This window comes from Orbicella franksi, chromosome 13 (assembly GCF_964199315.1).
Source record: "Orbicella franksi chromosome 13, jaOrbFran1.1, whole genome shotgun sequence".
NCBI lineage: Eukaryota > Metazoa > Cnidaria > Anthozoa > Scleractinia > Merulinidae > Orbicella > Orbicella franksi.
Window position 1 is genome coordinate 5,133,937 of NC_138157.1, and position 15,774 is coordinate 5,149,710.

Here is a 15,774-nt window from a genome sequence, read left to right on the forward strand (position 1 = left end):
ATGACAAATTGGAGTGACTGCTCAATAATTTGACAGTCTCCAGTCTAATACCTATCTGACGTGCCTTCTCCCTCGCCTGTTCTGCTGTGTACCTCTTGGACAGATGGGGTGATTTCTTTTTAAAATTAGAAGCATTAAAACATTTTGTGTCATGCAACACGACTACACACTAGTTATGCAATGCTTTCAAGTGGTATACCATTGAATGTTCCAGGAGTCACTTGGATGTTTTTTGGCGAGTGTGTATACCGAGAAAATGCAAGTGACAAGACGGATATTCCATGGTGTACCATGAGAAAGCATTGCCCAACTACGACTATTTTATACCATGTCATAGAAAATACAGTGGCCATCACAATCAGCGTGGCATACGTGTGGTGAATGATGGGAAGCTTAGATGTAATACCATCAAATATACAGTGACTTACCTGCATTCTGATTGGCTGTAAGTTTTTCTATGGCATGGTATAAAATCCTATATTTTGGCAATGATTCACTTGATCCCCTTCAAGTGCACATAACAGATCTCTTTCTTGAAATAATTATGTATGCCAGCCTATTTATTGCTATAACCTATGGTATCTGGGTATTTCCTGTAGCTGCTGGCTTGGTGAATTTCTCTCTTTGAATTCACCCCACCCATTGCTGAAGATGTGAATATGCAGGCCCAGGAGTCACTGCCCAAAGTGTGTTTTAAGAATGGAGACCTTTCTACTGGGAAAAAGGAAGTGATGTAAATTTGCCAGCAACTAGAGAAAAATTATTTTAAATACATACGTAGGTTGTAGTTTGATGGTCTTAGAAATTAGATAAATTCTGTCAAAGTGGTCCTGCTCTTGTACAGATTTGTTTTTCCTCCAAGTATGAACTACCGGTCATGGGCACATAGCCACAAGTCAGTTCAAGTCAGTGAGGCCAAAATACCGTAAATCCTGGAATTAGTCCCCCCCCCCCACCCCCTTGATTAAGCGCCCCCTTGAATAAACGCCCCTCCTATCGGCCAAAATTTAAAATAAGTGCCCTCCCTCAAATAAACACACCCCTCCCCTCCTCCCATTCTGTGGACAAAGACCAAGACAACAAAGGATGTATAGTTTTCATTGTGTAGTATCAGATTTGTGCATTGTTTCAGTTTGTGAACACGTTAAGTTTTGAAAAAAAAGTTACAAGTACTGCAATTTTAAGTTTAGGATCAGCTTTTTATGTCAGTAAACAGCTTATGTTGTTGTTTACGTGCAGAAGATGTATCCAAAAAATGATCATGTCAGGCCACGATTTGAAAGAAATTAAATAAGCGCCCCCCCCCCCCCCCGCCCCCCGACTCCTCGATTAAGCGTCCCCCGTCTTCTCCTAAATCTGAAATAAGCGCCCCGGGCGCTACTTCGAGGATTTACGGTAAACGAAATATACTTGATGTACTTGCACAGAGTGACGTTAAGCGTTAGTCTCCCCAGTCGACAGTTTCACCCAAAGCGCGCGTGGAATAACACATTTCAGGAAGGAAATATCAATTGACATTCCCATCTGGTTCGTGCTCAGCTGCACAACTCCACTTCGAAATAAGTTGAAGTCACGGTTCTTTTCGGTGTATTTAAACTTGCTCGGGGCTTTATTCGTAAGACTAAATTCTTGCGCGCCTGGGTGCAAAAAATGGCGGACAAGCCTTTGGGGATCGTAGTTGTCGGCTTAGGACGTGCGGGAAAAGCCAGGGTACGAGACTTGAAACAGAAAGTGTTGGGAGAGAGTGCTGTTCTTCGAGGAGTAATCTCAAGGTAAGGCTGCATAGCAAAAATACTTTTTTGGTCTTTAAAGAAGGAACTAATTTGTTTTAAAACTGCATGCTAAAGAATCGTTCTCGACAACACGTTAGACTACATGTAGGCTTTTCAATGCCAGAAAAAGTAGCTGAAAGTGACCTTGAATTCTGCCTTCAAACGAAGTGCACAAGTTTGGAACTTGCTGCTAACCTTCAGCATGCACACATGTAAAACTTGATAAATTATTATAATTAACTTACTAAGGCCCAGTTCAGACGTCGTGCTTCTGCCCTGCCGAACTAAATTGCAATTTGGTTCGACTGTAGCACGGCAGGAAATCAACTCTGATTCAGACGTCGTGCCAGAGCCGAGTCAATTCAGGGTTTACTGAAGCCTCGTAACAATTCTCCTCCTAACTCCCGTCGGGGAAAGCAATCTCACCAAAACACATTAACATAATTTATGAATTTAGTTTGGCGTTTGAATCACTGTCGTGCCAGAGTCGTGTAGCACGGCAGAGCTTGTCAAACTTAATTGCTTGCCAAGCGTAATTCAAAAGTTTGATTCAGACGCCGTGCTTCTCCCGTGCTTTTGTCGAACTTAATTCCTGAATTTAGTGCGGCACGGCAGAAGCACGACGTCTGAACTGGGCCTAAGATAGCTGAAATGTTTGAAAAGCTCATGGGAAACTCTAAGATTAAGAATGTCCCATTTGGCAAAGATATGCTTGTTAAAAAGGGACAAAACAACAAGATCATTATTTATATGACAAGACGGTGATATATACATCGAGATTCGTATATATTCATCAAGATTCGTGGTTTAGTGTACGATGTGGCGAAGAGACCAACTCTTGACTGTTCTGGACGAGTTTAATGTACCTAAACTCGTACATTAAACTTGTACATTAAACTCGTCCAGAACAGTCAAGAGCTGGTCTCTTCGCCACATCACTAAACTACAAATTCATGTCGAGACATTGTATCCTCTGGATCCTCTTACTGGAAGTTCATTGTTAGGTATACCAATTTTACACTGCTTTTATACCAAGATTCGTGTATATACATCAGAATTGATATATATACATCAAGATTTGCATATATACATCGAGATTCGTGTAAATACATCAAGATTCCTCAGCTTAAATACTAATCAAGCATTGTAAATGTACAGGAACATTAAAATTTGTGTATGTACATTAAGATTTGTGACATTCATCAACATCTGGGCATACAATGAAGATCTGTTTAAGATACATTAAGATTTTTGTATACATTAAGATTCATGCATTTCAGAAAGCGTGACCGCTGGATCGATTATCGTGTTTTCAAACGAAGGGGACGTTTTTCTTGAAGTCATAGAAGTCATGTTGAGAGAATGCCATTCTTTTTGGTGATTTTTCTTTTCTTTTCCATTACTCATTTTTGCCATGTATGTCACATTGTCACCTAATGAGTCCCTTAAGTCCTGCGGCAGTGAGGTTGGGGGTTGGGGGATGCTGTATAAAAGGACAGGGGTGTTGGTCAGAAATTTTGAAAAGAATCCCTATGGAGCTAGTACCAAGATCCTGTTTTGTGGGTGACTTTGTGGCTTGAAACTTTTTTCACCCATGACAGGTACCAATTCTAAAACAAGACATAATCACCGGTCCTATTTTTTTTTGGCTCAATACCTTAAAAGATACCGCAAAACTCTCGCTGTGAACCTTTTGAGGCTGAATACCCTAAGAGGTACCAAAACCCATTTTTAACTCCTGAAAGGTTCAAGGAGCACTCCCTTCCTTTTTATATTGGAGTCTCCCCTCCCCCTCCCCCTCTCCCCCGGGTCTTAGGTAGGGCATTTGAACAACAGTCTGTAGAAAATGTCAGCAGAAAATGAAGAGATTGGAAACTGCAACAATTATTTACCTGAAAGTACACTTAGAGAAGATGTCAGAAGAACTTGAAATCTCTGCAATTCTGTGCGAGTTGACACCTATTATATGGTTGATAATTGAGGAAAAAAAGCATATATTTTTTTTTAAGTATGAGGTCATAAATTTGTGCTAGGTAAATTCATTTGCCATTGAATGTTGATTTTTTCAGAAGAAAATTGGAAGATGATGTACCGTCTATAGATTGGGATGAAGCTTTGTCAAGGGATGACGTGGATGCACTTATTATTAGCACAGAAAATGACACTCACGAAGAGTATGCCAGGTGAATCGTGATAATTAATTAAGCCCTCGACCTTTCTACAGGGGGACTGTCAACAGGGCATTGGGGAGGGTTCCTGTTTTGTGAGTCAAATGAGTCAATGAGTTATGAGTCATGAGTCAATGAGCCATGAGTCAAGTTGTGAGTCAGGTCAACGGTTTTCAAAATTCAAAATGGTGTATGTCGCAAAACTGGGAGTAAGTATTGACTGAATTCGGTGGTTCGCTACGCAATGATTTTTGTTTCTCGAATTCATTTTAATAGACGAACAAGTTTAGAAATTACTTGAAATTACTCAAAGGAAGCTAGTTACAGCGAAAGACCTTGGAATTTTCTTGCTGAAATGGGTTGGAAAAGACGGGCGACTGCCTTTGCTTGATCACAACTGATCACTCCCAAGAAGTTGTACAACAGACCTACTGACCGGAGTACCTGATATGGTAGAAAATATATGGTTTGCCACCTTTAAATCTAGTGTAGAACCTTTGGAACCTAAGCCAGCACCAATAAACAGCATGTCATTTGCAGCCGATAAGGATTTACTACTGTCCCTCACACACATTGCCAAATATATTAATGACATGGGTCATAAGATCAATATCGAATATGCAATAGACCCGAACATCAAGACAAAGATAATTACTCCTTTTCTGCACTGAATGAAAGTAGAAAATAGACAATTTAATAAAAAAACTTAACTAGTGAGCAGCACTCTGCAAACTGTAGTTGTATAACTTCTATATTTCTCCTACGCGTTTCGTGTGACTAACGCACACTTCATCAGGGAGTTTAACAATACAACATGAAGCACCTGTATATATACCTAACTCATACTAGAGTTTACATTTCGTAAGAACACACCTATGGATATACATATAGGGATGACAAACTCCACGGCAATACGTCTAGGAAACAGGCGGTAAATTCTGGCAAGGTGTGACATATTTTATGCGTGATATAATTTTGGGGCCCACAGTTTTACGTAAAACTGTGGGCCCCAAAAATTACTTACTTACAAAGATTAGCTAATGTCACAGTTTTCTTGTAACATACTGTACAATCTAATTCTGGGAAGATAGTGCTAATAATACTCTTAATATGTGCGTGACTACAGCTGAAGGTAGTCTTGAAGACAATAGCCACACGGTCCTACCCAAGCTACAATCATGGACGAAAGTCTTGATGCTTTTGCGCACACACCAGATGCAAACATTACTTCACCTGCCTAACCTTGCCCCCCACCCCCCATACAATGTTGAAAACTACTACCTGCAATTTCTTCTGATTTTCAACATTGTATTGGGTGTGGAGGGGGAACAGTAATGCATTATTAAAAGGAAAGCAGCACTTTTTTCAAACTTCAGTAGTAAAACACAGATAATTCGTTAAATTACGCAAGTGTCCCAAGGACTGTAAACCACTACCTGCAAACTACTACCTGCAATTTCTTCTGATTTTCAACATTGTATTGGGTGTGGAGGGGGAACAGTAATGCGTTATTAAACGGAAAGCAACACTTTTTTCAAACTTCAGTAGTAAAACACAGATAATTCGTTAAATTATGCAAATGTCCCAAGGACTTTAAACCACGATAGTAGACTTATTCTAAGGTTTCTTGTAAAGCCATTTCTTTCTGTCACTGTAACGTAATTCACGAAACAATGGAAGCAGAAAGCTGAATGGATACCCCCTAACTCGTAGTCGCTTCCAGAACTTTTCCCTAGTTTCATAAAATGAATTAAAGGAAGAACTGTTTCTAGCATACCTCATAAGTTCCCCTTTGATGAAGGCTTTCTTATTGCTAGAAAGGTGAAGTGACTTGAAGGGTCTGTAAAGATATTTGTTAAGAGGCTTTTGAAAGGTGGAAAACTGCAGCCTGTTCGAAGAGGTAGCTCTATAGAGAAACAAATCCAGAAAAGAAATGCTGCTTTCGCTAATACAATAAGTAAGTTTGATTCAATCAGTTTTGCTGTTGAGAGCATTAAGAAATTCCAAGAGGGTACCTTTGGGCCCACACCAGATAGCAAAGATGTCATCAATAATACACTTGTACAGTTGTGATCAAGCAATGGCAGTCGCCCGTCTTTTCCAACCCATTTCAGCAAGAAAATTCCAAGGTCTTTCGCTGTAACTAGCGTCCTTTGAATAATTTCAATCTCTGAACTTGTTCATCTATTAAAATAAATTCGAAAAACAAAAATCATTGTATAGCGAACCACCGAATTCACAGTCAGTACTTACCCCGAGTTTTGCGACATCTGCCATTTTGAATTTTGAAAACTGCTGACCTGACTCATAACTTGACTCATGGCTCATTGACTCATGACTCATGACTTACTGACTCATTGACTCATGTTTACTGAATACTCAGCATTGGGAGATTCAGCGGTACTATATTCAGGTGAATTATAAACAGGATATCTACAGGGTTATAATTTGCACAATACATGCCAGTGGCTACAACTCCTTTTTTCTTTGCATGCATCACATGCCTATGTTGCTACGGTTACCTGTATAGGGAGAGTATTTAAAACAGGAATTAGCATAAAATCCTACTATCTTGAAGCCTCAAGGCCTACGCAAAAAGTTTGAGATAACGGGAGTTCAAGATAACTACCAATAGTACACGTAAATGACTGAAGAGTACATTTAAGGGAAAATGGGTGTGAGTTTGAGATAGTGAGGAGTTTGAGTCATATTAACAGAATTTGAGATCGCAAGGTTCTATTGTATATACAGGTAACTTCTGATCTAAAGGTGGGCTGGCTACAGGAGGTATACAGCAGTAGTAATTAACTTTGGTACTGTCACTTAAAAAAATATTGTTTACGTAGAAGATTTAACTGTTTTGATTTAATTTTCAGGAAGACTCTTGAGCATGGAAAGCATGTTTTGGTAGATTTTCCTTTATCTTTGACAGCTCAGAGTGGTAAAGAGCTTTTCAACCTGGCTGAAAGTAAAGGTAACACTTTGGATGATGATTAAGATACAAAGCCAACTTAATATATAGGACTTATGTACACAGATTGCTCATATTGATATTAGGAGTTCTAAAATATGGGGGGGGGGGGGGGTGCTCATTTTGTTCGCGATATCTGTCTCTTTTTATGCCTTTGACTGTTTGTACCGACCATTGTGAAGCACTTTGGTTCTTTGTGAAGAAAAATTCTCTGTTGAAAGAAATAACGTATAGGCAACAGTTGAGGATATTAGAGGAAGCCATTTCTCTGTAATAACCACATCACCAAAACTGGTATTTTAAAGTTCAATATATAATATAATGGATTCACCCCTCTTTGAATTACATGCTACTGATTATTGCTACTATAAAGCCCTTGGTCTGCATGCATTGCTGGCCTATAATGCTGGAATAGGTGGAAATTTTACCCAGGAGTTATCCGTTAAGCTGCCATGGGGTGGCACGAATGTTTTCTGGGCATAACTAAAACAACACATTTTAGCGCTCAGAATACCTGAAGTTGGTTTCAAAAAGTACATGCATGTTTCAGTTTTAAAACATGATTTGTTTATAGCCCATTGCAAAAACATGAGAGGACTGGGAAAGAGTATGGTTGTTAATTTCTGTTTGTTTGAAAAACTAAGATATTCAAATGAAAGATCAACTAAATTTCAGAGTCTTAAGCAAGAATAGAAGTATTTAGAGGAGGAAAATGGCAAAATGATAGCTCTTCAAATATCACCTAAAATAGAGAGTTTGCATAGATTGGGTAGCCAGGCCACAAAAGTGTAAGGGTTTGTATGGAATTTTACAACTTTTGCAAGGCTCCCATTTGGACAATGTTCCAATGAAAACTCTCAAACTTGACTGGGTAGCTTTTCATTCAGTAACATTTCAGTTGAAATGTTTAGATTTTCAATCTAATCAATATAAGAAACTTGTCCCAGTCCTCTCACATTTTTGCAATGGGTTATGCGGAAACTGATGAAGAAAATTAATATTTGATTTGTTTGTTATCATCATTAATGATTGATCATTACCATTCTCACAAAGTAATAAGAAATATGGATGCTTTCAAGTTGTTCTTTGTTTTTTGCTCTGCAAATGCAGGACTGATCTGCCACGTGGAGGACATAGCCCTCCTTGTTCAGTCTCACCAAGATTTGAAGCAGAGCATCAAAACAAAAAATGTTCCTCTCCTTGAGGGCACAATTCGCTTTGATGCCAGATTCTCCTCTGAGTGGATTAGTGACTTAAGCCGTGCTGGGTTTCCAAGTTTCTCAGGGATATCAGATTTGGAGTGTTTAAATGATCTGTTTGGTGAGCTGACATTACAAGAAGCTCGCTTTGTGCATGAAACTGACCTTCAATCACTCACCTGCAAATTTTACAACGCAGACAACAGGTAGGTTAAATTCATGTCCAATTATGTAATTTTATTTATGTAATATTTAATTTATTTATTTATTCAATAATAATTTTTTTAATTTATTTAATTTCTCCGCTATATGTTCACTCCACTCCATAGCTTCCCACATGCTATAGAAACTATGATATAAAGCACTGGATCTGTGAGCCCGTGTGGTCCCAATGCAGTTTTTAATTTTGTTTTGTGTATAGGCCCTTGACATGGATAACAGAGAGAGTAAGGGATGGAAAAGTCAGACAATCACACAAGGAGTTTAAATTTGAAGATGGCACTGTCCTAAAGCCTGCACTTGTTAAACATCCTCCTCCAGCAACCCCCGGACACAAAGGACTATTCGCCAGGGATTTGGAGTTGTTTCTGGCTGAGATCCGGGGAGAACGTAGCTCTGATGAAATTGCTGAAGACAAGAAAAGAGTTTTGTATTGCCTAGAGTTGGCAGAGGAAATAGAAAAAATGGCCAGGGCTGCAACCTAGAGAATCAAATAAGGTGTTAATTAGAGACTGGAGTTACGTGCCTCTTGCTCTTTTTAAATTGCTTTTGAGGTATGGTTACCAAGGGTTTATGCCAACTTTAGACTAGGGAGGGGAGGGAGTAGTAGGGAAGTTGCAAAACCCACTAACCAGAGCAACATAATTAAACTTATTAAGAAAATTTATTTTTGAATTACTAAATATATTCATAAACTAGATTAGCACCAAATGATTAACAAATATGAGGCACCTAAAATGTGAATCTTAAAATTTTCATGGTCATGAAATGCTGTAGATCATTCCACAAAAACTTGGTGGAGTTGATGGAGTGATTGTCTTTAACCCAATGTACAGTTCTATTATTAATAATTGGCCTTTTGAGCAGAAGCAAGGCTGGAGATGACTTTGTTACGATGCAAACCTTGCTACTTTTCAAATGTATTAAAATTATCATGTTGTCATGCTAATTAGTTTCAAACCTTTATTATCTTAAGATCAGTTCAACCTCTCCCTTACAGAGAGGCTCTGTTAAGTTAGTAAATAAGGACAGACTGAGCTTTTGTTTGTACCCCGGGATGGGGGCTGTGCACTCCCCAATGAGGGGGTGGTCGTTGTACCCTGGGATGAGGGCTGTGCACTCCCCAATAAGAGGGAGGTCGTTGTACCCTTTGATGGGGGTTGTGCACTCCCCAATAAGAGGGTGGTCATTGTACCCTGGGATGGGGGCTGTGCACTCTCCAAAAAGGGGGTGGTCGTTGTACCCTGGGATTGGGGCTGTGCACTCCCCAATAAGGGGGTGGTCGTTGTGGCTTGTTATGGCTCAGTGTGTTAATATGTAAACTGACCTTTGCTGGAGTTATGTTAGTACCTTGTAGAGTGCAAACCGAGCACCTTACCAGAAGGAAATGGTACCTATTAAGGGTGAAAATAAATTCGAACCACGCCCAAAAATTAAACGGAACTCTGGTGGCTTTTGGGTTCCTTGTAAAATTTCAGATGACCACACCTTTGTCAATTTTATATGGAAGTGCCTCCCTCCCCCCTTTGCCATTGGAAAGACAGAAGGAAGAGGCTATGCATACCCTAAATTTTGTTTCCCCTTGGCGCAACAAAACAGGCTGTATTTACCAAAAAGGTTTTATATGCAGAATTTGCAAAGCTGTTTCCTACAAATCGATACAGGACGAAGACAAACCAAGCTAAATATTGCTAACTGGCAGCCAAATTTCACGAACACTATCATATACATTAACATTTCTAAAACTCTACGTTCTTCAACCATTCCTAAGAGATTTTATGTTACACAGTAAATGGTTTGAACCCAGGAGTATCAGTAGTTCGTATAGTGTGATCGTCCGGGTGAGTGTAGGTCTGAAAAGAACTGTTGTTGGTGAGTGACGTTTCGACAACCTGAGCGCAAGTCATCTTCAGAGTCAAGTGAATAGTGTTTGTCAGTCGATGATGTTATAAGTCTGGTCCGTTGAACGTGATTGGTCAGTGTAGCCATGATGGTATTGGCTGAAAGACTCGTGTAAAGTTTGTCATCAGTCATTGGTGGGTTTCGATCCGTCTATTGTTAGTCAAGTAGGTCGGTTGTGTTCCTAGTGACCAACCTATGTAAGTCGGGACATTTTTTCACGGTTTTGTTAGGGCCAAACAATGCGGACAACATTTTGCACAAAGTTGAACCATAGTTAAATTCAACCATTCTCTATTAACTGACTAATCTTGAACTCTTGCAGTCCTCTTGCAACTTGTTTCTAAAACGTTCGACGACAACACCGCCCTTTGAGTTGCCATACAACGTTGTGTGCGGACAAAACGTTGTCCATATTACTCGGCCGACAAATCCTTGTATGATTTCGTTATAAAGTGATTATTATAAGGTGCATAATTTTTCGTTATGCGCTGTAATAGTAAGAATATACAGATTTAAATTATAATTTGGTTGAACAGCTTGACGAAACGATTTACTTGACGCAAAATTCCCTATATGTATAACTAACTCACACTGATCATGCCTTACACTGAGTAAGTAAAAGAAATTACGGTGAACTTTGTTCGTGTTGCTGTTTTTTATGTTGTTATTTTAGCGTTTAGCGGTTGCTTGTGGCTTTCAAATTGTGTACAGATTTATTCAGGCGTTTTATCTGAACGACAAGATAAATGATGGCCATCAAAACGAAACCAAACGAGCCAAGGCAACCAATTAAGATGTACTCTGTTATGGTGAAGCTTTCTTTATCGTCTTCATCTGGTTTTGAATCTGAGAAGAAAGGAACAATACGATTGGCTGAAGACAATACGATAAGAAATAAGGAAGGAACGAATATATAAATGACTAACGTACTAGTTATGCAACACTTTCGAGTGCTATAACATGGAATAACCTACGAGTCACTTGTATTTTGTTGATAAACACGCGAGCCTTTAGGCGAGTGTGTATACATGTCATAGAGAGTACAGTGGCCGACGGCTGGCCGACACGATCAATGCGACATTCGCGAGGTGCATGATGGGAAGGTTGGATGTCATACCGTGGAATATACAATGGCTTTCCTGTATTCTGATTGGTTGTATTTTCTATGGCATGCTATCTGAATTAAATTATAACGTTAGCTTGACTAAGTTTCCAACCACTGTCCAGCGTCCCGAATCTTTCTAGGGCAATAACCTTGAGTCTAGATAATTGAAAAACTAGATGTTTCCAGAACTGAGTTTTGCCGCAAACAGGACCAAAACGCTGAAGCAGTACATATATGTAGTTAAGTCTGTGAGTTTGAGGCAGACGAGTTGCTTTACGTACGTGTGGCGAAGTTACTTTTGTGAGCTTATTTTCTGTTTCGAGTTCACCTTACACGCAAGAAAACACGAATAAGTTGTTCAAAACAATTTGCTGCTGTTTCTCATTTGTTAACAAATCGGTCGTACCTGGTTTAATTTTCATCGTGATGTTAGATTTTGATCATTTAAGACGAAAATTAAATAAACAGTCAGGTCCTCTAGTGCCGGAAAAACAAGGTGAATTTATAAACTTAAACAACTTGAAGCGCGCGCTTCAAGTTGTTTAAGTCTATAAATGATTTACCTTATCCGTTACAGTCACGCCTGCTTTATGTCTCCGATGTACGTACGTATCCCATTAAAAACTTAGCACTGTCAGTAGAAGGGCTACGCCCGAAAAGTCCGCTAAATAATTGACTTTCTTGTCACGTTCAATTCCTACTGAAACTTTTGAGTACAGTGTCACGTCCCGTTACTGTCTCGGTAACGAAATTGCTCGATTGACATGGTTGTTCATACCTTTGGTCGTGGGTGAGGAGGTAACAGACTGGCTTGGTGACACTGGCGTACTGCTTATCAGCTGCTGCGACGTACTAGTAGGAGCAACGGTGTCCGCAGCGGTCGCCTGCGATGTGACGGTATCCCTTCCAACGGAGTGTGTTGACGAGACGTTTGCCAAGACGGACGATGAATGGCCAGCAAGGGATGACTTGAAACTTGAAGGGAAAGCTGATGTCTGTGACGTCGCCAGAGAACTTGATGGGGACACGGAAAACGGTGACGTAGAAATTGTTAAAACACCTCGAAGAAAGAGTTTTAAGATGTTGAATTAAATTTTACTGCACCTTCAAGGTTTTACGAATACACCGACGAGAAAATAACACAAATTCTGTCAAGCAGTGTCTCAACTAGAGTTCGCTCCATAAAACGGGCATAAATGGAAATACGAGTTTTGGAGCTACTTCAAAGTTTTCTACGAACCGAGACTGAACATGTACTGAAAATATTTCGGACGCTTGAAAATTCCGAACGGTTTTATTTTATTTCCAGTTTCTCCTTATAAAGTCAGGTCATCGTCAATTTGAAAGGTGATGAGAGTTACTCAAATGATCGACAACGGGATGGACGTTGCCTACGGTCTTTCTCCCATTCCTGGGCCATGTGCTTCAAAGCACGATTAAGCTAATCCTTGACTAGTGGGTGGTGGCGTAAAATCATATTTTTTAACTGCCCTCACTGATATTAGCTATGAGAATCACATTGATCAAATTCTAATTATTACTAATCGGCTTTCGAACAATCTGCCCAAGATGTTCAGTTCAGTTCTCATTATTTTCTTGCGTTGAGAAGTAAGAAAGGACAATATTGTCTTCACGGATATATACTTTTTAAAATATCTTTACTTTTTTTTATAAAAAGAACTTTTTAAAAGGAGCGGGCTCAAAGCTAAGAAAGGCAAATAACTTTAATTTTCAGCCACTTGCCAGTGAAAATGACAAAATGCTTATTCGCAGAATGAATTCGAAACGAACACATATTTTACGACGATGCCCATTGCCACTGACCTGCGCAGATAAAAATTAGACTGTGTCGGCAACGTTATAACAGTGGCGGACAGTTATATTTCTGTAATAATTCATAATTAATCCGACAGTAGTCTTACCAAATCTAGGTAGCTATGCCAGACACGTCAAAATGTCCAAGTGGCAGACGTTGAAACTGTTTGTGGTCTCAACATTTAAAAAGACACATCTCATTTGTTCCATTGTACAAATGTTCATCGATTAGTAATGCCTCTTAATAAAATCGCGAATTTGAAGAGTTACCAGTTACCAGTTAGTCCTAGTTACAACATTAACAAATTACCCGAATAACATGAATAAGGAACGCTACTGATTGTTCCACTGATAAACACGCAGTTAGCGCAACCGGCATATCCTGGTTTTGATCGGTATGCGAGACTATCAACCGTTTTGCGTTTTTCTTTTTTGTGTTGTTCAGTCGTGGATCTTGTTGTTTAATTGTTCGCATTTTTACGATCATAGCCCGTATGCTTTTGCGTGCTTAGCCAATCAGTTTTGACTCGACCGTTTAACCGATGTAAGATCGACTGTATACACGATTTATGGCCATGCAAATAAAGCTTTTTGTTGTTGTCCACAGGGATATGCATGATCATCAATAATTGTAAATCTCTCAATGCAAATTAAGCCTCAACGCCAACCCTCGGTTGTATTAATCTAAAACAAACACTTAAAATGTTTGTGTGTGTGTGTGTGTGTGTGTGTGTGTGTGTGTGTGTATGTTTTTTTTCACCTCAAATAAGTTGAACATTTAATTTTCGACCAGTGTCAACAATACTGTCACTAAAGGCTCTAACTGGAACACTTTTTAGCAATTCATGATATTTCACATACTTACTATAATCATCCTACGTTGACTGTAACTGAATAGTAGTAGTTTATAGTATGGGGAGTAGTATTACATCTCATCAATGGTCTCGCAAGGATAGATTACATATTTCATAACATTCCTCAACATACCGGTCCATACATGCGCTGTTTTTACAAACGTTGGTTTAATGACTTGCATTGAAAGATTTAAAAGTTAAAAGAATACGCGAGCTAACCTGTTCTGTGGCTGTGAGGTCTACACTGCTATAGTGACGGAGGCAAATAAACTGCCTAGGGCAAGCATATTTTATAATCCCTTGATCATTTGGTAGCTCGAATTGAACTAGCTACACAGTGAAAGCTTGTTCGCACTAAACCCACACATAAAGACGTATGTAAGCCTGCTGTGTTACGACAAAATAAAACGCGGCGAAATGATCTTCAAACTGCTAAGATACGATGGTAAACGGGGCGGAAGTAAATGTAGCAGCATTCGACAAGCGCCTTGAAACCTGAGCAACGTCATTCCGACCCGGAAATCGGTGAAAAAATTCGTTGCGTTCAGCTTAAAACTGCATCCATAATCACTTATCATTTGAAACACATAATCCAAAATCGCTATTTGAAGCCGTTTTTCAAAATCCTTTCCAAATTCTGTGCTATTTCGGAGGAAGAAAACTGACGAAATGTCATACGACCCGGAGGACTCAGAACAGACGAATGTCTGCCGCGAATTTTTAATTTTAAGTGTCGATCTGTCAAGTTTGACTCGCTATCGGCTTTTTTATTACTTACTTGTACTCTGTGCCTGTATCTCTGGCGTACGTAGAAGAGTCCCAAGTGTTGTCGATAGCAACAGGAAACGCACAGCTGAATCTGCCATGTTGTTGAATGCTGCCCTGCTTTGACGGGGACAAAAATGTTTTTAATCTTTTGCATGACAGTACTAATCACTGACCCGAGTCACAGGAAGTCGAAACTCAGTTACAGGTAACAAATTCCCCTACTTCAAAATTAACATAGCTTTTGAGTAATTGTTTTACCTTGGATGAGCTTTCGCATAAAATTAATACCAGTAGTACGGTCTGTAGCCCGCAGAACAGGCGTAATTTTTTTTTTTTTTGCGTATTTTAGGCGAACAGAGGCGAAAGCGAGGCGAGCGAGGGCCGAAGAGCGCGAAAAACATAACCCCTGTACACGTTAGCGCTTTTCCCCTAAACTGCAGTTGAAAAAACCCTCCTTATGTGCTTTGAAGGCCCTCCGTGATCGTAGACTGAGTTACATAGTGCATCGATATCAGTTATCATCAGGAGCCATAATCGGGGACGGAGACCGTAAGTTCTGGGATCCGCGCGCACCTATGATATGGGACAATTTTTCTATTTTTAGAACAAATTGCGCCATCCTGACGTCATATATCCGCGCGGATCCACGCACATGTCGGGGGCCCTCGCGTGGATGTTGTCACGTTGCCTGATCAAATGGTGAGAGAGGCGATATTCTCTTGCAGATTTTTCACAGCGATAGCAGGGAATAAGGCAGGGAATAAGAACCAGGGCTCTTATATGTAGCTTTATGCTCTCAGCTAACGGAAAAGGTGATTTTTTTCAGGGTCGTAAACAAGACTTCAATTTCGCGCTGTGAATGAATGATATCTGCTCGCGCTAGTTGTACGAGTAAGATTTTGCGTTTGTTCTGTAGAGGAAAGTTATGTAAGAAAACTCTTTACTCTAGTATCGAGTTAATTTGTGAGTTTCCCAAACAATGCTTAATCATAACCAAACCC

The 15,774-nt window shown here is 39.7% G+C and overlaps 2 protein-coding genes across 3 annotated transcripts; one reads left to right on the forward strand and one right to left on the reverse strand.

The window, feature by feature from the left end:
• Positions 1–659: 659 nt before the first annotated feature.
• LOC145465830 (biliverdin reductase A-like) lies at positions 660–9,119 on the forward strand. Its single transcript, XM_081449586.1, has 5 exons — positions 660–1,772; positions 3,842–3,955; positions 6,817–6,914; positions 8,022–8,316; positions 8,532–9,119. Exons 1-5 carry the CDS (start codon positions 1,651–1,653, stop codon positions 8,812–8,814), a joined length of 912 nt encoding a protein of 303 aa, XP_081305712.1. The 5' UTR covers positions 660–1,650; the 3' UTR covers positions 8,815–9,119.
• A 1,788-nt stretch (positions 9,120–10,907) lies between these two features.
• Positions 10,908–15,094, reverse strand: LOC145465832 (uncharacterized). 2 transcript variants are annotated; one of them, XM_081449589.1, is made up of 4 exons: positions 15,032–15,094; positions 14,784–14,887; positions 12,115–12,396; positions 10,908–11,077 (listed from the first exon to the last, which is right to left on the reverse strand). In XM_081449589.1, exons 2-4 carry the CDS (start codon positions 14,869–14,871, stop codon positions 10,908–10,910), a joined length of 540 nt encoding a protein of 179 aa, XP_081305715.1. In that variant the 5' UTR covers positions 14,872–14,887; positions 15,032–15,094. The 2 variants fall into 2 exon arrangements, with proteins under 2 accessions (XP_081305715.1, XP_081305714.1); XM_081449588.1 differs by having other exon boundaries at positions 14,784–15,043.
• Between the last annotated feature and the right edge of the window lie 680 nt (positions 15,095–15,774).